The sequence below is a fragment of the Vicugna pacos genome, chromosome 5, assembly GCF_048564905.1.
Source record: "Vicugna pacos chromosome 5, VicPac4, whole genome shotgun sequence".
In the NCBI taxonomy this organism is placed as follows: domain Eukaryota; kingdom Metazoa; phylum Chordata; class Mammalia; order Artiodactyla; family Camelidae; genus Vicugna; species Vicugna pacos.
In genome coordinates, this window is record NC_132991.1 from 60787556 (window position 1) to 60811079 (window position 23524).

The 23524-nt window shown below is 35.3% G+C and overlaps 1 protein-coding gene across 4 annotated transcripts in view; it reads left to right on the forward strand.

The window, feature by feature from the left end:
- Positions 1-23524, forward strand: part of IKZF2 (IKAROS family zinc finger 2) — a 153403-nt gene that overhangs the window by 99715 nt on the left and 30164 nt on the right. For 3 of the 4 annotated variants that reach the window (XM_072961337.1, XM_015244194.3, XM_015244193.3), the window contains exons 4-5: positions 1600-1866; positions 8207-8374. In XM_072961337.1, the coding sequence (XP_072817438.1) occupies positions 1600-1866; positions 8207-8374 (435 nt within the window). The remainder of the gene's footprint in view (positions 1-1599; positions 1867-8206; positions 8375-23524) is intronic. The other variant, XM_031678255.2, reaches the window with a different exon arrangement.

A 23524-nucleotide genomic window follows, 5' to 3' on the forward strand; every position in this document is an offset into this window, starting at 1 on the left:
AAGGCTATGTATATTTCCTCTTGTAGATCTTAGGGTAGTTAACATACTATAAGTTAACTGATCTGCACAAAAACCTTATGAAATAAAGAGAGCACTGTATGTCCAAAGAAAAATATCAGCCCCCTTTTTTTTGTATTTATGCATTTAATGCTTACATCTGCCCCAGGAGGTGGGTACCATTATCACCACCATTTTATAGAGGACATAAAGAACGTAAGGAATTTACAGAAGGTGACACTGCTTGTGCTTAGTGCCATTGCTGGGACCCTCACTCTTGATAGCTTCACTATTCTGCAATCTGAATTTATCTCCACTTTGCAAATGAAAGACAAGATTCAGAGGTTAAATAACTAGCTCAAGATTATACTGATAGTAAATGTCACAGCCAGTTCCGACTAAATCCAGTGATCCCTGCACTGTACCACACTGCCTCGAGTTCGCAGGAGAGTTCCAAGGAGGGAGGAGGGGAAGAGTCATTGTGATAGTAGGTACTGCCTATCCTCAGTACTAACGACAAATCAAAGGGGTGGTTTCTCTAAGAAAACAATTGCAGTAAAAAGAACTTACTTCCGTTTTATGAAAAAATTTCCTCTATTCAAGTAATACCAAATAATTTGTTTTGCCTAGTAACTTTGATATGGTTTCTTGAGAAATTTTCAAGATCACTAGATAAAAAAACACTTGTATTCATTTAAAACTTGCTTCTGCTTTGTGAAAAGACTCTTGTCAGCAATCCAGAATGAGGGCTGTGCTAACGAAATTCCAACTTTTCTGTGGGATGATCCAAAAACAGCAAACAGAAGGCATTAAATTTCTTAACAGTCACAAGTGCATGCATGCACGCTACGCCATTCCTGTCATTCACTGCTTTTTGGTGTGCATAGATTAAAGTTGGAATACTTTGATTTGCAGACTAATATGTTCTATAGAGAACTTTTTTCACGTAGAAAAGTTAAAAAGCAGAGTTGTTTAAGAGCATGTGAGGTGTGTGCACTCTGCCCTGCCTTATACCACTCTCAGCTGAACGTATGTGTTTAGTCTGATTTTAGGATTTTTGCCTTGACAGTGTGCCTTCCTATGTGTTAGACATTTGCTGGATTAAGATTCCCGAGTTGTTTCTCTTGCTCATTACAGAAGTAGGTTTACACAAGTACCCTGATGGGAAGCAGAGGCTGTGAGGTGTATAATGATTGTTCAGTTAGGAGGAGGTCTATAGCTCCATGGGTTAAGTAGTTGTCTAATCTTGTCTCTTCCGTAATTCTCCCTCAGTCTCAGTAGCCTTACTGATAAACTCCAAAGCCAATACGAGTTATTTAAAGACTTGCTTTAAGTGTATATAACTGAGTTAAAGAAATACACGTGTGCAAATATAAAGTGTCATTCTGTTTATCTCCAGCTTTCCTAAGCCATCTTCACTTTCATACCAAAGCTTCACTGAAATATAGCGCACAGCCTATATTAACATTGTGGTGGACTGTATTCTACTTAGTATAGCATGTCCAACCATGTTAATAGAACGGCAGCGGGTGGAAAAGAGATGTAGGTGATAACACGTAACATGCATTTCACATGTCCTCCTTTCTTCTTTTTAAATTACAGCAAATTCAGTAAAGCTAGAAATGCAGAGTGATGAAGAGTGTGACAGGAAACCCCTGAGCCGTGAAGACGAGATCAGGGGCCATGATGAGGGTAGCAGCCTAGAAGAACCCCTAATTGAAAGCAGCGAGGTGGCTGACAACAGGAAAGTCCAGGAGCTCCAAGGCGAGGGAGGAATCCGGCTTCCGAATGGTAAACTGAAATGTGACGTCTGTGGCATGGTTTGCATTGGGCCCAATGTGCTTATGGTACATAAAAGGAGTCACACTGGTAAGCAGCTGAAAGAATAACCTGATGACTGCCTGTGACATCTGATGTTGATATTACCTGACATCTATTCTCTTTCCTTTTTATTCAGGGGTGGCAATGGTGAAACTACCTTTTCAGAATTCTGCTAGTATTGGATTGCTGAAAAGCAGAGAGTAGCCTGGGTCTTGACTTCCAGCCTTCAAATCTGAATAGCTTATCAAAAAGAAGTTTGGGATTCAGTTTCCACAGTTCTTAATATAGCAATAATATGATAAGAGTTCAAAAGGTAGAGGAGAATTTCATTGTGTAACTTGATCTTTTTGTATTCCTATCCATATTTTACCATACCCATGGGCAGGTAATACAGTTGGCTAGCTAAAAGTTTATACTCTAGCATGGTACTCATGCATTTATATAGGGGTGGTTCCTTTTCACCTTACCGAGTTAACTTCTTGGAATACAATATCCTATCAATCTTTGCCCACCATGGGTCTGTACATTAGGCAGATACTTATTCTCCCTAGTTCCAGGATATTACCAGCTTCTTGTAATTTGTAACTATTAACTCCTGCAAGGAGATAAGTAGGACAGAATAACAAAGGGTGGTGAGTGTGCAGGTAGGAATGCGTAATAGACTCAGGTGAGGAAAGAGACCTCAGATTAATTTAATGTATACTTTTAGATGTTTGAGTAACATAAAAAACCAACTCAGTGAGAAGGCCTTATTTAAATTAACTCTTCAAATCCTTTGGTAAAATTTTTTAGAAATTTCTTTTTAATGTAAAACACCAGAAATGAGATTGTGGTAAAGCAGTCGGATGGTTGATTCTTAAAAGAAACAGTTTCAAATTCATATGAAATTTGATTTAAAGGTAATGATAGCTTTAACTGTAATGCAGAGTAGTATTCTAAAGCACAATAGTAATAACTCATACACTCAGGGTTTTAAAATATGACACCCTTTTGTAAGAGAGCGAAATCACTATAAACAAATTGATTTAAAAGACTGACTTCTAAATAATCAATTTAATAAGTAGGTTCTTCAAATATGAGAGATACCAGGGACATTGACATCTTAGTCTGGACGTCTCATTTACACATGACGAAACTGAAGCCCAAAACAGTTAAGGGACTTCCTCGTTATCCCTTATGTAGTTTAAGGGCATTGTGAGGCTGAAACCACTGTTTCCTGATGTCCAGAGTGGTTTTGTTCTAATATTCTGTACTTGGTATATCAGTATACCAACGTTTTATGATGAGGCATTACTTTAAGACTGATATATTAATTATAGTGAGAACTTACACATTAAAATCAGTGTTATCTTAATCAGAATCATAAGCTTTAGGTCCTATACTCTTATCCAACCATACAGTCAGTTACATTATTACTTTTTGTTTTGTTTTGAATTTCCTGTTTAAGTAACATCATATTTTTAAAATATTTTTTAATTTTATAGTAATATTTGTATTGCTAATGAAAATGTTTTCTCCATTAATTTTTAAAAACGTCTCATGGAAAAATTAAAAGATCAAGCTTGGTACCATATTGGTAAGAAAAAGAAGGAAAAGACTAAAATAATGAGTCTACTTTTCTTCTCTGCTCATGAAGTAATTTTAACTGCAGTTCTAAGAGTCCCACAAAGTTATAATGTATTCATCATCCCAGAGTGATTATATTGAGGGATATAACACTCTTTCAAATGTCTAACTTCTCCCATCTAGAAACACAGAAATTAAGCAAAATTAGTCTAAAGACTTTTCAATTGAATTGCATATAGGTTTCACTTTAAGGCTGAAAAATATACTAAAATTTTTCATAAGTCTTTTTAATAAACCTTTTATGGTCTAAACTAAGAATATTTAAGAATCTGAGTATTCTCTGTTGAAAATTTAGGTTAATTTATGTTTCACTGTATCTGCAGTGATTTTTATGAGGATTGTTGGTTTGTAAACACAGTAACAATTACATACCTACTCTACTGTCCATGTGATATTTACTACTGTAGTGGAATTGAAAACCATCTAATTAATGTAGAAAATGTTTCTAAATAGTTATACAGAATTCCACAAGTCCTAGGAATATGGGATTCACTTAGCTAGTAAAGGCAAGGAGAACAGACTAAACAGCCATTACAAACTTCTCTTGGAACTCTGTGAACTTTTGCTGTTAATAAGTGTTTATTATAGTATTTGGAAAAGTATTATACTTTCCTCAGATCTGGGAGGTTTTTGCTAAAGTTACCAGCTTGAGATACCTCCCACACATTAACTGTAATTTGTGATATGTCTTTAAGTTAGCCATTTTTATATGTATTTCTGATGACCCAGTTTATACATCTGAGTGGGTCATGACACTTCCAACTCCATTTTAGTACTGTGAGAATAGAAAGTCTATTTGTGTTTCTTTAGATTGGAAAAAATGTAATCAGAATATAGTCATTAACCAAATGGTTTCTCTTTAATTTGATGAACTGCTGTCTTCATTTTAGAACTTCCCTTTCTCACCAACTATTTACAGCTTTCTGGTATAAAAGGCACTGTCTTAAATCCTTAAAAGCCTTTGAGAAACATATGCTTGTATGTTTTTAGATCATAGAATATCTAATATAAAATTGATAGTTAAAAAATACACAACCAGCCAATTCATTAAAATGACGTGGAGTATCAGATCTAATTCACTTCTTCTTCTTTCTCTTTCATACTCTACTAAAGTGCCAATTCCAGTGTCTTGTCATTGGCTTGGTGTTATTTCTCTGGTATTGCTACTTTAGTAGGTAATCAGGTAATATTGTCATCGGATACTCCAGGCACTCTTCACTGGGAATATAGGGAGAAGAAAAGAAGTAGGGGTAGTAAATCAATTCATGCATAAACAAGAATTGATATGAACATTATAAATACAGACTGTCCTTAATTTTGCCTCTCTTTAGAGTAGAGTACTCCCACCTTTGTTACTTTATTTTCAGCACCGTATTTTGTCCATTACAGCTTTGTGGAACCATTCTCTTACTCCAAGGCTGTCTCTACAGGTGGTTGGGATTTTTCACATTTGTAAGTGGTTATTCCATCCAGATAGGCACACCCTCTATCTGAGTCACCAAAGCAAATTGATGCATGTATACTTGCATTTCAATTGAATAAACACATATCTAGAAATATGTGTTTATGAAAGTACATATAATATTGAAATATAATTTATTCCATAATAAGAATAATAGGTAGCTTCATCCAGTGAATAACTAAAAATGGTCCTGGAGTAGATTAGTAGATTGATTTAAAAAAAAAAAACAACAGATTCAGAATGGCTATGAGGGATAGTATGGCTATGTGACTACATCTTAATTGTTCTCCTGGATCCAGAGTTGTTAATCAAGACTTTGGTGCCCACTCATGGGAGGAATAGTTATCACAGATATGGTAATAGCCTACTTGATGTTTTTGAATTGGACTTAGTCTATAACTTCACTAATGTATTTAGTACATTTGTGGGGTTTTCCTGAAATTTGCTTTTATTTATGTCTGAAGAAGAACATGATTAATATATAAATTTTTAGACAAGGTCTAAATCCATTTGAAAAAGACCAAGTGACTCAGTCTATTTCTTAAAAGGAAAAACAAATTATTAAAAAAGAAATAATTGAGATGTGTTGTTTCAAGTTACATAGACAATACAGGTAGTCAGCTGAACTTTTCAGTTCATTTTCAGATCATTTTACAGGTATCTCTGTAACATGTAGGCCAGGAAAATCAGTATTTCTTAAAGCTTCATCTGATTGAAATCAAACCGCATCATTATCATAGCCTCTTTCCTCTTATCAAAATCGGGCGCATGATTGGTTACCTTCATCATGCCTCTTTCTTCACTTTCCCTAGCCATGGGAACAGGATTAGCAAGTGCCTTCTCACTAAGACTTATAGGCTCAGCAACACGGCAGTGTCTCCCAATATAACTAGACCCCTCTGCATTTATCCTACCCCTTTAAGGATGATAATACGAATTCAGAAGTAATTCTTATTAAAAAAAATTTGAAATAGTTTAGAAATGTAACAACTAAATTTTGCAGTCATTAGTCTCATAAAACTCAAGTGAATTAAAAAATCTTTTTTAAAAAGTGATCCTTATTATTTTTAGATTAGTATTATTTTAAATGATGAATTTAACACCTTAAATTAGGAATTTTTAAATATTTCAACTCAAGGATTGTAGGAGGCTTAAAGAAAATCAGTTAGCTTTCTATAGGAGTATTTTCCAAAGGCAAATGTGATTTCAAATATTTTTGTCCACATTAATTTAAATTTGTTTTAAAGTTATTGCATACTAATTTGCCTGGAAACTACACATAGAGGAATACCAGAAGTAAAATCAAATGTTTGGAGTAAAATGTATAATTTACTTTGATATTTTGTTATTCTCTAAAAAGTTAATTTCATAAAGAAAGTCTTCCTTCTTCCTTTTTTTACTAATTCTGTGACATAAATGGGAAATAGAAAATTCTGATTTTAAAGTTTTAGACTGTTACGGCACTGAAAAAAGTCAAAGAATTAAGTTGTATATGTGTGTCTATGTGTAAGATTAAAAAATTATTTACAAAAGTAGATTTATTTTTAAAACTTTGGTTATTTTGTAAGACATCATATGAGAGGTTTTAGGTAAAATGTCTCTTTTAAGCTGTATTTAATGTTGATTTGCTTGTTTTGCCAAATGAATTAAACAAGTTAAATTAGATTAAGTTAACTTTAACATGATGGATAAGTCTTTTGCAACCTAATACATCGATATAGGACTTTTTGTAAACTTAGGTCATAAGATTTTCAAATTTCTTCAAAGAAATCCTTAACCCTTGCAACACACACACACACAGATGACTCTTTTTTGTTATATATTTTACTAAGTTCCAAAATAAGCAAGTACTACAGAATTCAAAATATACCTGATATGTCAATTTTTCAATTTCTTTAGGCTTTATGATAAATCTGTATGATACAATGTACAGGAGTAGCTGCCAGAAAGTGATCATAATTTATCTTATTTATACCTCCTAGCTTTCTTTAATAAAAAGAATCACTGAGTTTTGCATTATTTTAAAAGCCCAAAAATATATTGTGGTTTCATTATTCAGTGTTATTATGAATGTTTCAGTTAAAGATATGAAATATGACAATTCAGTGTAAATTTTTTTGAAAACTATTAAAATTATAACCATTATCTAACCTCAAGTATAGAAATGGTCCAATTTAACCAAAAGGGAATTATTTTTTGTAACTTAATTTTTATTCTAACCTTGAGCTTTAATATATTTGTACTTTTTATAGATTAATTTATAATTTATGCCTATCTTTAGAGAGATACACATTTAAAACAATAGTATTTTTGTCACAGTTTGGTGATATATGGGCCATCCCTGCTCGCTAATTTTACTCACTCATCAAATTACATACATGTTTTTACCTTCAATGACACTGTTGACAGCCAGCTGATGGCAACAGACAACTGATAATTCTGGCTTAAACAGTTTTAGAGCAATATTGGCAGTAGGAGAAAAGGGAGAAAAGGTTCCTATCAAACAAGTGATTTTCAAAAGAAAAAGAGAATATATGTACAGGAAATGTCTGGATGAATAATTTTCTTTGGATTTTCCCCAGTTACGTCAGGAAATTTTGCCAAAGGTTTTACTGTTAGTGATTAGGAGAATTCAGAGACCTCGGCTATATTTTGAGATTTTGTGGTAATGGGCCTTGTAACCTAGTTCATTCATTGACTCTCTTTGGCCCCTTGGTAGGAAAATTATCAACTAAATTAGAGAGTAAGACTAAAGGTCCCTTTCAGCTCAAAGTTTCTGTGATTTTTTGAGATAACATGGTACAAGAAGGAGAGCGAGATTTTGTCGACAAATTGACCAGGAGTCCATTATCAGCCCATGTACTTATTAGCTCTGTGACGATGATCAGACACTTCTGTATTTGATCTTTAGTTCCTTTATTTGTAAATTGAAATTATTAATAGTGAATAAGTAATGCTGTTATGAGGTTTGCAATATTGTAGGTAAAGCAACCAGGAAAGTCAGTAAAGTGAGTGATAGCACCTAGTTGTTCAACCAGTGGTCAATGCTATTACTGTTACTCTTTGAAGTCAGTGATAGGAATCTTGTAAAATTTATATGAAGAGAGGAAATGGCCCTTGACTGAAAGTTTGGGACTTTGGTGTTAGCAAAGCAATTCTAGGCAAACAGGGGGTTTAGAAGGCTTCAGAGGGGGATGGGCATTCTCGGCACAGAGAACTGGCTCTAGTTAGCAGGCTACAGCACCTCAGTCACTTGCACGTAACCTACTTGATCTTCCCCACCTCTTTCCCCTTCTGCAGGTGAACGTCCCTTCCACTGTAACCAGTGTGGAGCTTCTTTTACTCAGAAGGGCAACCTTCTGAGACACATAAAGTTACACTCTGGAGAGAAGCCGTTCAAATGTCCTTTCTGTAGCTATGCCTGTAGAAGAAGGGACGCCCTAACAGGACACCTCAGGACCCACTCTGGTAAGTGTCACCAACCCTTTGAGAAGAAAACTAAAACATGAGAATTCAGGAGAGTGCTATAGAATAACACCCAGTAACTTGTACCTGTGGTACATAGCTGAGAATGTGCTTGGTGATATTTTTATTGTGCACATTGAGTAACTGACCAATCTTCTAGGATACATATTGGCCCTTCATTTTGAGACTTCCAGACTTGGCAGAAAGGAGTGCTGTCAACTGAAAAGTCACTTATTTCAAGCCATTGAAAGAAATTAGCTGTTATATCCATTTTCTATGATTTTTAAATTTTACAATTATTAGTGCAGTAATTATAGTTAATCCAGGATAATGGGAAATCTAGCAAAATATCATAGTTATATTGCTGTTACTATAGAGGAGAAGAAAGCTGTGATTTTTTTTTTTTGATTGTTACGGTACCCAGGCTGGAACCTCAGTGGGAAGTAAAATGTCACTATTTTCAAACTTGAAAATATTATGCTCATTAGAAAATTGGCTGTAAGAGTATATTTCATTTTAACTCTTCTAGATCCTTAAACTTTCAAACTATAGTCATTGGATGCTCTCCTCTGAAACCTTTCTCTGCTTCATAAATCATCATTAAAAAATCTGGAATATGTTTGATTTAAAAAAAAATGCCAGACTCTAGTACGTTAAACAAAAGAATGATTAGAAATCTGAATGAATTTCATTTGACTTTTAGCATGAATTGCCATTGCCAAGAAGTTAAAGGTTCAAAATTAATAGAGAATACTCTCAAGCCAGTTTCATATGCTCCTTCTGTTCATAATGACATATTAAAATTTAATTTTAATATGAAGATATGATGGAAGTGATATTTTCATCTACATTGACAAATTGCTTAGAGAATGCTGTGAGTTGTGAGGTAATGCTTGAATGCCTGTATTATCTTTCTTTACATTTTTCTGTTAATCCTTAAGGCTTTACCTAGTTATTTTACATAAATGTGAAATGCGTAAAAGTATTCTAGATGTTAACTTTTAAATTTGGGGCAGTTACAGAAAAATGAAATTAATGCAAACATTAAAACAAAAATTTTTAAGGGTATATTTTACATTCCTCCCTAACTTAAAGCAGTTTACTTATTTCCAACTATGACATTTTATATTTTATTTAGACATTATCCTATAAGAATTGTATCTTAAAGTGGTATTGTTTTATTGTAAAAATTATTCTTTACTGAAAGGTATTTTTAAGATATGACAGTTCCTTCCTTTAGCTAGCCATGCACTTGGCTTATTCAAGTTTTCAGTTGACCAAGGATTATGTAAAATACAGCTTTTCATGAGCATGAAGTTGAGGCAAGAATATAATCTTAAGGGTCTGTTTCACTCTTTACAAAATTTACAAAATTGTGTTGTTTTCAATATCATGGTTTAGTGTACACGTCACTCGACCTGGTGATTGCTCTCAGAAGGTTGAGCGCCTGGTGACACCTTTGGAAGGCATTTGGCATTTCAGTTACTGTTTCCTTGATTTCCTTTTTGTTCTTTTAACAGACTTATCCCCATGGGTAGTGTCTAAGAAGTCAGGAAACCTTGGTTTTCGTGTTAGACCGAATGGGGCGGCTACTGTTGGCTTCTTTATGCAGATTAGGAATGGCCCTCTAGGATCTCTTGGTTGGTAGCTAGTGGAGTGAGGGGAGGGAAAGATGTCACCCCAAAAGTAAGCCCCTCCCATTGGCTTTGGTAAGACCAGACACTTAGCATAACTTACATGATTCTGTGTAATTATAAAGGTTGTGTGCATAAAGCAAAACTGCTTAGGGGAAACTGTACATTTTGTAAAAGGTAAGTTGCTACTTTGAGTTTCAAAAAAAATAGTTTAGTTCCCTGTAACTGCTATTATGCTGATTTTGCAATTTGGTATACTAAGTCATGATTTTTGCAGTTGTGTAAACAGATACTCAAACTGGCTAATTAATGAGAGCTTAACAGAGGCCTGAGGGGGGAGGGGCTGTCATCCAGCTACTGCATCATCAAGGGGTGATACCAATTCAGACATACTTCCAACTGGAATTTGAAAGATTAGTCATCACTAATGTTTCTCATAATAGAACATAAAACATAGCTGCCAAAGTCCATGCTTCTCTAGCTGGTCAGAAAGCTCCAGTTGATCATTACATCTTTCTTCTTCCACTGCCAATTCCATCTTCCCCTTACTCTCACCTTCTTTTTAAGCATCTGGGCTGGACAGGGTTCTTTAATAGCTGATCCAGACCTTAATGCCTACAAGTTTTGAGTATTTGGTGGCCCTGCCTTCCTTGGATTACTGCAGTTTTTCAAAACCCAGGATAATTGGACAAATTTTTGTCAGAGATGCCCCAGGAAATCTCCTGAGTTTCAAACATGGTTGTCCTTGCTCCTCTTGTATAGCAACAACCCATAATCATCTTGGTAATCTGGAAAAATTACCTGCCAGTAGCCTACTTCTCTCCTAGTTAATTCAGCAGCTTGAAATGCCCCAAATAGCCAGGGAATAGTAGTCTCATCTTCCGATACAGCAGTATCAGAACTCTAATCATCCCTGGTGGAAGCACTTTTCTTTTGGGCACTGAGATCTCCAGAACCACTTATCCCAAGATTTCAGCACAGGAAGTGAAAATCCTTCAAATGGGTTATTTGATGTATTTGTCTTGTGGCCACTACTGCCTTAATCTCTTTGTTCTCAAACTTACGCATTCTGGCAAAGGAGGAGTTAGATGGCTTTAGGCATATATCATATCCTATAGAATACACCCAACTTACAGACTTCCCCAACCCATCCTAAAGACTTCTCTCAACTGGCAGCCATACTTGAACCACTCCACTAGTAGGCCACTTCACTCCATTTTTAGCCAAATAATTCCAGATGGTGTGGCATGGGGTATGGCTAGTGAAATTGACAGATTTGAGCCCATGGCTATATTTTCCTTGCCATAAAAAGAGTTTCTGGTTGAAGGCAATACTGTAAGGAATACCATGATAATTGTTAAGGCATTCTGTTAAATCCAGGCAGAGGAGCTTGCAAAAATATTGAAGGAAGGGGAGGTAAATCTATATCCTCAATGTCTGTCAATTCTGATGAGGATACATTTCTTCCTCCTTCATGTTGAAAGGAGTCTATTGTAACCTGCCTGCCACTAACTGACTGGTTGACTCCCATGGAGAATGGTGCCATGTCAAGGTCTTAGCACTGGAAAGTTGTGAACTCAGCAGTGATAGTTAGCTCAGTCATGGAGACAGGGGAAATCTATGTTATTGAGTCCGTACATAGTTTGCATTCCTGATCCCATTGTCACTTTGTACATGAGCCACTTGAGCAAACACCAGGGGAGCTAGGTAAAGAATCTGACTGACCGCCATAAAATAGATTGTCTTATTGGTTTGTGTCACCCATCAGATAATCTTGTCCAGATTACAAAAAGTCTTCTCTACAGGGGATATCCTCTAGAGGGAATTTGCATAGGACACCATATCATCACATTTTGTACCAGTTCTGAGAGGTCCATCCACATAATTCTCCCCAAATCTTCTATCACTAATTTTCCAGTTTTCTTGTTTTTCCAAGTCCTTGACCATATGGCCATACCATGTATGTACCTCAGCTATCCCTCCTTCCATGCAAACTGCACCAACTGAAAGTCTGCTGGAGGGGAGGGGAGGATATCTTTTCACTACTATATTTCAGGGGCAGCCCCCTTCATTGGGCCTGTAACACAGTAGATACAGGTAGTACCAAATACAATGCAATCCATTTACAAACTAGGTCCACATGGTTTAATACTCCATTGACTGGTCATTGAGGACATCCCATGAGGCCACAGATTGGAACTGAAGGAAAGATCATGAAGCAGTAGTAGCAGGGGTCAAAGACACATGAGTTACTTGCTCATGAATTATGCTTGGGCTTCCCAAACCTGCGTGGTCCAAGTTTCATTAAACAATGAAATGCTCTTGTGTACATCTTATTTTACATTACTTTGAATCAGATTAACACCTCATTCATTTTGTATAGTTTGGGCCACATAGTCATTTGGAGTCCCTTGTCCTACTACTCAATCTTAACAAGAGTCCAGTAGCAAATTAGGAGCTGCTTTTCAAATGGTAAATCATTATTGGTAGATCACATATCTTTACTCCGTTAAGGGATCTGCACTCTGATGTTTTAGTGGCAGATATGTCATACACCATCTTTGCCTGCCATAGGTATTTCCAAAAATCATTGCATGGCTGGATCTTGGAGCCAAAGGTATAAAGGGCAGCTTTCATTACAGCAGATCCATTTCTTGTCCAAGACCCCTCTCAACGTTGGCAGTCTTGTGGGTTATCTAATACATGCATCAGAGCAGAATACCCAAACGTGGTACAACTTGCTTCTAAAATCCAAAGAAGACACCACATTTTGTGCCTCCTTCTTCATGATGAAAGGTACAAGGTTCAGCAACTTATAATCTATTAGAGGCTCTGTTTCAACATGCCCATATCACTGGGCCCATAACATTTCACCAATGCTGCAAGTCTCTTAACTTTACATAGATACTGTCTCCTGTCCTCTAGTATATATCTTACTGAAGCATCTTAGTGTTTATTACTTCCTGCTCACCAGATCAATTAGTGTAATACCATGAATGTAGTTTTCCAGCTTGATGTTATGTGAGATGTCGAGATGAACAAGATTTCTTTGGACTATATTATGACAAAAAGGAGGAGAGTTGACCTAGCCTTAAGGTAAGATAGTGAAAGTATGTTGTCCCTGCATTGTGAAGGCAAACTGCTTCTGATTATCTTTATTGATAAGGAATTACTTTTAAAAGAAATTAAGTCAGTAGTAGCTCCATAAGTGGTGTTAAGGGCTATGTTAATGTGTTCCAGGAAAGATATTATAGCTAGAACTGCTGTAGTTGGCATTATGATGTAATTAAATCTTCATTCATTCACAGAACCATCTTGGTCTTGCAAAGTCTAACAAACTGCTTAAATGGGTATGTGGTAGGAATCACCACCCCAGCATCTCCCATGAGTTATAGGGCTGCGAACTCCAATGTGGTAGCCACTAGCCACATGTAGACTAAGAAGTGCCTACATATAGTTAATGACACACGTTGAAATATTTTTGATTATATTATGATTATATTGATTATATTATGAAAATTAATTCCACCTGTTTAAAATGTGGCCATTAGAAAATTTTCAATTATATATGTGATTCATATTTCCATTGGACAGCAATGTTCTTGGCTTTTTATAATAGCTCTCCGGCCATGGGTCAGGGAACCAAAGAAAAGATTCTTTCTATTCTTGAATGCATTTATTCCTATGATACTGTAAGATGGACTTGGGTGAAGTCTGTGTATATAATGTGATCTCCATAAGCCCCCACTTTGGTGGGCCACAGTATTCTTTTGGGTTCCAGGGATTAATGTCAATTCACAGCTAATATAATACAACTATCTAATAACCTGTGGAAGGATTTGGTATTTTCCTTTTCCCTGTTCACAGTCACCATCATAAATGGCCACAGGTGATTCTGGAATGGCTTAGAGGAAAATTCATAGCATACATTTGTGGCCAGGTTTCAGGGTCCTTCTGAAAGGGACTGGATCACCACCTAAATTTATGCGACTCTGGATATGTGAATAGACTACACCTTCCTGAAATTAATTTCTACTGCATAGTCTTGGCCATCTCAGATCACATTAGATACATTTGAATTAGGGAGCCCAGATCTATCTGCAACATCTTCATTGTTCTCTTCAGCCCAGAGAAGACAGCTACCATGAAGCTTTCAAGCATTTCTTTCCTCACCAGTGTGATTCTTTGGTGAAGGGAGTGTCCCACAGGCCCTTCCAGGGGTATGGTTAGGGAAGGGCCGAACAGGGTGATTCATAATACATCCTTTCCAATATTCTTACTTGAGCTTTTGGGCTTGTACTTTGGTATGCCAGGAAAATTCTGCCATTTCAACTTTTTACTTTGTAAGCCATCATTGAATCAAGAATTCAATTAACCAGTCCCCCTCACCTGCTCAAGGCAATATATTAAATCCCAAAACCCAGATGCACATGTATTGATTTGACCTGATCTAGCATTTCAGTTTGTCTTCTTGGTATAAAACTCTTAGGATTAATCCATTCCCTTACATGCTACCTGGACTCTTACTGATACAAATTGGCAAAGTTTTGTAATTCTTTCAGTATATAGGCTGTCACCTCCTGGATCTGGCCTTGATTTTGGCTATGTTAGGATCTAACTTGTTACGAGCCTAGGGGCCATGAGTATTAATAGAAATGACGCCTGAAAAGAATTATCCATTCTCTGCTTGGGTTCCTGGCTCAGCTGAAGCTATTGGAAGTTGTGTTACAATTGGGAATGATGATTTATGGGAGTGTTGGTTTCCTTAAGTGGAAAGGTAGGGAGTGAGGACAACTGTGTCTTCTGGCAAGGATGGTTCAGAAGTGTTTGGGGGTTTCACATTCTGAGCCTCTGTATTTGATCAGATCTTACCATCCCATGTTTCCTCCTTCCCCGTCATTACCCCATTATCAAGACCTAGTGGTGCTGGTTTTGCCCATTTTATTTAGTATGGCAGTTCCCATCAGACTCTGGAGTTGGTCTTCAGCCTTATTTGCCCTGAGCCTTAAGTAAATAAGGACTCTTTTAAAGCTGACCAAAGACTTTGATATTTCACTTCTGTTCTGACTTGAGCATTCAATGCCTTCAATTTGTCCTTTCTCTTTTGAATAATCCTCATGGTCATCAGAAGTAGCCACATCACACTATAGACACCACCATTATCACTTTAGGAAGTAAAAGCCACAGTTGCTAAAGCTTTGCCTTGCATCTGCTCCATTCTGTGCTACCATCAGTGATAATTTGAGTAATCATGTTGCAGCACATGCTGAGAATTACCAGAATTTCACTAACTCTGATAAGGAGGCCATCCTGTTCTCTTGCAAACACCAGAAATTCACTGCCAGGATGGCATTTCGACCAACTGAGGCCTTGGGCCACTCCTGCCACCAATAATGATCAATCAGGGCCCTGATAGGAAAGCAGTGTGACACTCAAATGGGGAAAATATAGACATTCATGAAAGCACTGATATTTCCAAGAGAATGGGTAGGCATAAAGGAAACCAGCAAAGGATGGTTGAAGCACTCTGCGACTAGCAATAGCAGGAAGCCATTAGCAGCTCCATGTCTGAAGGGGCAGAAGGATTGAGAGGTCACTGGAATTAGGAGAGGTAGAAGACGGTTTTGAAACTGACCTGCAGTAGAGGAATGTATCCCTGCGAACCTGTAACTGAGGAGTAAACATTTCAGCCTTCCTCTTCCTACCCTCTCCTCTCTTGCTGATGCCACGTATGAACTGAGCATGACCAGAAGCCAGAGGACAAAGGAGCCTATTGATGAAGCCAGTAGAAATTAGCTTCCTGCAGGAGCAGTGCAAAGGGTGAATAATGGAGGTGAAACTGAGAATATGCCACAGATTGATTACATTTAAGAACTAGTGCTTATATTGACTAGTATAGGGTTTTAATGTAATGTAAATTTTAATTCTAATTTCTGTTTTTTTATGAATAGTAGTACAAAGTATTTTGCTTCCCCCTCCTCCAGCCCCACACCTACTTTGGGTTTTATTTTACTTTTTGGGGGGTGGTTTATTTTACCTACTTTTGGGTTTTACTGCTTTATTTAGCTAGCTGTTGTGTTCTAACATATTAATACTGCATCTTTGCATCCTAGATTTTAGACTTGAAAGTTTTCCGTCTAGTAGGTTGGTAACAGTGAGCCCAGCACCAATGTGCACATATTTCTGTGAAATTTTATATATATATTATATATAATATATATATTATATATATATATATGATTTTATATATATAATCAGTTTAAGAAGTGAGAAAACACTTAGAAAAATATCTGGAATATAGTATATATTTAATAAATGCTAGCTCTTTTCTTTCTTTTCTTTACCTTGTAAGATCCCATACAAGCTGAAAGTTTCTCTTTGGAACTCTCTTACAAATTCCAGACAGCAGGTAGTGTGTTGACTTTGAAATAGTCCTAATAGGTAGGTTGTTTACAGACAGTGTCTGGCAAACCTTGAACTCTCCCCCAGACACTGGGCACTGTACTAAACACTTCTTATTCCTTTAATTAAATCCCTTTTATCTGATGTGAGCAAAACCAGGTAGTTTACCGATTAAAAACAGTAAGTCTAGTAATATGGGACATTCTTTTAATAAGAAAAGATCCTTTTGTTTAAAAACTGTAAATATAAAATATATGTTTAATCACTTACTATTATTTTTTATATAAGGCCAGGCCCTTTCCCTTCCTTTCAATGAGGAATTTGGTTTTTGGAATTCCATGTCATTCTCTGGCCTAAACCATACTCCTAATGCATCATCTCTAATTACATTTTTAGCTTATTTAAGAACTTAAAGACCTTGTGATGCCATCAAACTTCTATTAAATTTTTGAGATGTCTCTCACTAATTTTTAAGATTACCTTTGCCACTTTCAATTCATTAGCTCTTTTTTTTAACTTGCCTTTATTGAATCTTTCCAGCATGATAAAATTAGTTTTTATAGAAACTTTCTTTTTGTATTTATTTTATTGGAATATGGATATCTGAATAATTAACTTACTTATAATAACAGGTACAGCTGGCATAAATAGTTCTGGCTAGAATCCTGACCCACTGTGACAGACTATCCAATTCAACTGTTAGAAGCATTTATGTGAGTGTACCAAAGAGGGGCCTGTTAGTACCAGGAATTCAGTATGTTTTTCAGAGGGAACAGAAAAACAGCTGGTCAGAAAGCTTCTCGCTATTATTATTCCTAGTTTGCCGATGAGGAGACTGAAGCACAGAGAGGCTGCATGGGCAGAGTCTGGATTCAAACCAAGATAGTCAGCCTCCAAAAATGATACAGCCTCCTATGGTTATCCTATCCTCTGTCTTGGTGAACTCTATTAAATTAACTCAGTGATAAGGTGAAAAAAAGAATACTATCTGGAAGTAAAGATGTCAAGACATCCAGGGTTTTTTGTTTCTTTTTGTTTTGTTTTGATGGCCTGGGGTGGGGGGTTTAATTGGATTTATTTATTTATTTATATTTGGAGGAGGTACTGGGGATTGAACCCAGGACCTCCTACATGCCAAGTATGAACTCTACCACTTGAGCTATACCCTCTCCCTATCCAGGTTTTAGAATGGGCTCATTGCAAATTAGCTACGTGACTTTGTCAGATCACTTAATTTGATTTTTTCATCTTCCTATGCTGCTAGTATTTATTATATGATGCTAATTACAATCTGTTATCTTTTCTCCTGGGATTTTGCTGCTCATCAGACCTGAAAGAGTAAAAGAGTAGTCCCCACACCCCTTCTTTATTTTTTTAGCTTGCTGTTGTTTAACTTTCAAAATAGATTTGCATAAAATGGAAGAAGTGTCAGATGCTCTCCATAACACCATTACCTCTCTGCTGCTGTCTGCTCATGTAAATCTCAGAGGTAACCCTGATAGAGAGTTTCTGAGTTTGCACTTCTAGTTCCAGATACAGTTTGTTCACTTCAAATGCATTTAGTTTTAAGGCATATTTTTGAAAAACCTCCCTCTGTCTTGCTAAATACCAGCAGAAGTGGAAAACAATGTTGAATTTTCCCTCCCTCACCTTTGCCAATTAGTACCTGAATAATGTTTTTCACACTGGGATTGGAAATGGGTTTAAGTGTACAAAACCCTGATTACTTAATTTGATTGCATGTTTTAAATTTTGGTTACAGTCATTGATAACAATTTTTTATTTTGAAATAATTAATAAATCAGAGCTCCTTAAAGAGCAAAAATAGTTTGATAGTATTTACCAGTATTTGCCATGGAAAAGTTTCTTTTCTAACAATAACTTTTGAACAATCTAATTTTTTTTAATTTCTGGAAATAGATTAATATAATAACCTTTCTTCAGTAGCAGATAATTTCTGTCAACAACTCCTATATTGTATTCCCAAATTCTTAAGATAATATTGGAAGAAATCAGAAACTTTCTTACTTTTGTCATGGCAGTGCTATATCCTATTTCAGAAGTACTGTCCAGTTAGGGGGAAAAAAGTGTAATAATACAATCTAAGTTTTGTTTGTATTGTACAACAATCATCAGTGTTTGATTTTTTTGTTTGTTTTTTAAAAAATATTTTTAATTATTATGGGTTAGCTATTTTGTTGGTCTCAATGCTGGATATTTCATTAGAATTGCTTTATTTAACCTCAGTATGTTGGCTAAATTTAAATATGTAGCAATTGCAGCCCTTTTTCTACTTTTGCCTCTGTGCAACGCTCAAACCAATGAATGGCTGAGGAAGGGGAAAAAAACAGCTCTTTTTACATGTGAAATTTAAATGACAAGAAGGAAAGGAGAGAGAAATAAAGAATTATATAAACAACAATATATCGATCACAGTCAAACTTTTAACACAGTGAAAAAGTAAACTACACTTTTATAAACATGTATCAACCTTATACATTATTATATATATTATATAAAGTTGTAGGAAAATAAAAGGTACTGGTTTATTTTTTAAACTCTATCCATTAACCTTAGATTTACCACACAAATCATCTAATATGCTTTGCATAAATTTATAACATAACAGTATTTATGTGAGTTTTTGGTGATGAATCAGTGAATTAGTGCTCTTGCTACAAAAGTTTTTTTTAATTATTTTGTCTGTTAGATTTTTAATTTAAGAAGTGATTATCATCCTTTCATTCATAGAAATTTGATTGGTGTGCTTCATATGTTATGTGTTGCTCCTTTTAATTGTCTTTATTTTACCCAATAAATCTGGGAAATAGTGTTTCAATTAAGCCCTGGACCCCTATTAATCAACACAGTGCTTAGCCTACTTATTCCTTAAATCTAGGAGGAACTGGTATTGCATAGTTTTTCCTAATTAGCACTTCAAGTATATTTCTTACATACACTAATTCAGTGGCTAAATTAAATATTTAAAACGGAATAGAAGAGTATATATTTTTAATATATGGAAACTTACATATATATGCATTATAAATTCCTTTGTATAAATTGTAAAGAAGAAAAGTAAGTAAGGATGCCTCTCACACAGTCTCAGATGTTTTTATGCCATATCTAAAATTCAGTTTTGGCCATGGAATTGTACTAGATTCAGATTCTTAAAAAAAAAATTTATTGCTTAAAAATGTAATCTTTTCATTTGAAAATGAAAAATCCTAATGTCCCAAGGAAACTTACTCAGTATTGTTTCTTGTACTCTAAAAAAAGCCCAAATATTCCTTAATACTAGCATAATTTTAAGATGTTTGTTTCTTGTAACATTATTGTTCAGAGATATATAAACAAACTGTCCTGAGTAAGCAGAGAAGTATAGATATTTTCTGATTTTTTTAAAATCTCAACTTAAGAAAATAAGAATTACCTTGTGTTTTCAATAAGACCTTCTATAAAATTCTAAGGAAAACCTTATTAGCGTTCAATTAAATCAATATATATTACATAATTATTTGCATATGTCTCCTAAAATAACACTTTATGAAATTAGTTTATGTGATATATCTGTATCATATAACCCTGGAGTAATTAATAGCTATTTGAGGAACCTTCCAGTATCATGAAGTCTTTTGGCTTATTCTGGGCAGATGTCTAGTTCATTTCCAAACACCTCAGTAATGTTGATTTTTACAACACTATTTTGTAAACTATTCAATGTTTGACAAATTTCAGCTTAAGAAGTTTGCTCTTTATGTCTAATTGTCAGTTTAAAGCTATTTTGTCCTATAAAAAGCAGCTGGACCAGATGTACCATATAAATAACCATCTGTTAAAATAACAACTTCCACCTCATTGTACATTTTTAGTTCTTTTATATAAGGACAGTCTTTTTATTTTTCAAGACTGTAATTCCATGGTTCTATATCCATAGAAATAGCTCAGAAGTATGGAATACTTGTATTAGTTCCTAATCTTAATTTTTTTTAAAAAATGCATCAGTTAAATAGTATACTGCTGCAAATTCACTTTAAAAAGCTTGCTTTTTATTTTTAACTCTATTTTATATTTTGTTCAGTTATAGCCTTTAACTATTATGAGGATATGCCTCATTATGATTCACTCTGCGTTTGAATATATTTGGATACTCACGTTTAGAGAAATATTAAACCAACCAACAGGCATTTTTAAGGTGCAAACTACATGCTTTTAGAGAAGCTGGTAAGAAAAGATAGTTTTCCCCTCATCTTCAAATTTCTTGAAAATAAAGTTCAAAACTAGTATCTGACTTGGTTTGAGATAGAGCTAACCTCTGACCATACTGGTAAAGAAACAAGTTAATGGCAAATGGTGTAGTTTTAAGTCTTTTCATACAGGACAGTCTGTTAATTGGTCATAAGGACGATATGCCCTCAAATATATTGTCATTTCTTACTGAGGGACTCACTACTACTGTCATATCATGTCCTTAACTTGCTGACGGATCAGGAATTCCATAAACTAAAAGATTGCAAAGCACATGTAGCATTTGTATTTTCTTTTCTAATACACCGTTTCCATCTTATTTCATTTGATATCTTCCCTTCTTGTCTTTCTGCCTTCTACTGTTTTTCTCATAGATTTTCCTCCCAATCCTTCAATGTTTGCTTCAATATTACTTCACTTTACTTTTTTGAGGTGAATAAGTACATAAATAAGTAGCTTCAGTTTCTATTATATATGAAATGCTTTGTATAACAGGGAATTGCTGCAGGTTATAGACTTTGGATATGAATAGTTCTGATTCTTTTGTGAAATAAGAGTAAAAAATGTCTGAAAATTAGGTATGAGGCCAATAGATTATCATCATCAGTTATTTCCATACTGATACTATTTTAAAACCAGATCATCATGACTCTTCTACCAGATTTGCTAAAGAGATCCAGTTAAATGATACTAAGCCATGAACCAGAATAATGATAGACAAACTGGGCTAAAGAATGTGCAGCTCATTCATAGTAGTGATGGTTAAATGCAGTATAATTTGTCATGCAAACTTCCCATGAGAAGGAACTGTTTTCACCTGATTGTAGAACTGGCACCTGGCCCACTTTCTGGGTGATCTCCCAAGTGTGAACTTTCCCCATCCTCCACCCCTCCTTCCTTCCTGGAGGTGGTTGATAGAGGAGGATTACACTGGTAATTACACAAGCAGTGTCAATTGCACACATGATTTGCATAACTGTGCTGTGCTGATTTCGCCCATCAAGTCCTGACACTTAATGCCCTTGGTGCCTCTCTGTATGCTTTGCAATAAACACTGAAGACGGGATGGGATTAGTATCTTCATTCCTGACTCTTAAACACACATACTTAAGCCCTGCCCATTGAAAGTTGACCAGGAGGGAAAAGCCACTTTGTCAGGCCAGATGCTATGACAATTCATATAATTTCTACCCAGTAGAACACCTTTATTTTTCCCCCAAATAATCATTATATACTCTAACTTCTGTGTTCCTTATAAAAAAAGTTAAAGTTTAATAGCATGTACAATCTCTTTTTCAAATAGCGGTAGTCATGCTTTCTTAAATTTCAGACACCTATTTCTAGAAGGAATAATGGAAAAGAAGTCTTTATTCTCTAACACATACTCATCTGCTGTAGCTCTCCACTTTGGCTCAAAGATCAACTCAGATTAGTCTACTGCTGGAACATTTTCTCCTTACTTTTTCCTGTTCTCAGGAGTTCTAAAGAAATAAGCACTCAATCATGGACCTATTTCTCATTCTTCTCAAATTTCTGTAGACAGTATCTCCATCCCCACGTTTCTAGCACAGTTTTGCATCCTGTTTGGCTGTCAGTGTGGACACTCTGAACTTGTGGCCGTTTTATGTCTTCCCTGCCACGGTGCTGAGTCTGCAGGCCTGGCATGTTTGGAACTCCTCGGCAGAGGTGGAAGGGCAGCATGCCAACCTCATTACTCACTCAGTGTCCAAAAAGGCACATCACACTGTTTTCTGTTTTGTTTTGTTGAGGGTTTTTTTTTTTAATATATATATAAGCTAACCTCCACCCTCTCCTTTTATTTTTCCTACTTGATCCATGCATGTGAGTCAAAGAAACCTGTTAATCCACAGCCTGTACTGTCTTGCCAAATCTTGTAAGAAAACTCCCAAATGGTAGAAAACCATACAAATGAGGTAAATAAAACTGAATATCATTCATTATAAGCATATAAAATGTAGTTAGAATATACTTAAATTTTTATTTCATAAATTCTCAGCATGGCATCTCTTTAAATTGTACAAAAATACAATAATATGCATATAGATAAGAATGGGAGATTCTAAATTCAGCATCTTAAAAGGAAAGAACTTACTCTGTTTTAAATCTGCATCTCTTATATTGTATAGGTCGAATGAATGAAAGAATCTGTATTGATACTTTCAGCTGAACATTCTTGCAGTAACTAGAAAGTTAGTTTTTTAAGATAGTGGAGGTCAGTGGTCATTATATGTGTTTTCAAACAGATGATAAATGTACGTCTATTATAAAACTAAAGTTAATGGCTAATATTTGATGGGCTCTTGTCTTGTGACAAGCATTATTTTAAGGGCTTTATTGTACAGAAAAGTAAAGTCAGATTTAAAGACAGAGGTGCTACCTACCATCTCAGCAATTTTAGTTTTGAATATTATGTATATGGTCCCTTATGTAAAGCTTTATCTTATTAAGGTTATTATACTTTTACCTTATTTTTATTTATATTTTGCAAACAATGTGTTATTTGCATTAGATTTTAAATATGCACACACAGACACAAACAGAAGTGCTCAACTAATAAAACTACAGAATTGTATCATTCTTAAATAAACAAAAATGTTCCACAATGCTCGAGGACATATAAAAATTTAGAATAAAGTAAATAGACCTATAACTTATCTATGTCAGAGTGCTTTTCAAAAATTATGCTATGATACAGTAAAAACTCTTACCATTATACCTGCCTATGCACATTTTAGACAGTTTCCAATATATTCAGGAAAAGCTGTGATACAAACTCTGCTTTGCCTGACTCCAGAACACGTGCTCTCGCCTACCATACTCCTGTTTTCCAGTGTATTCTTCATATAAT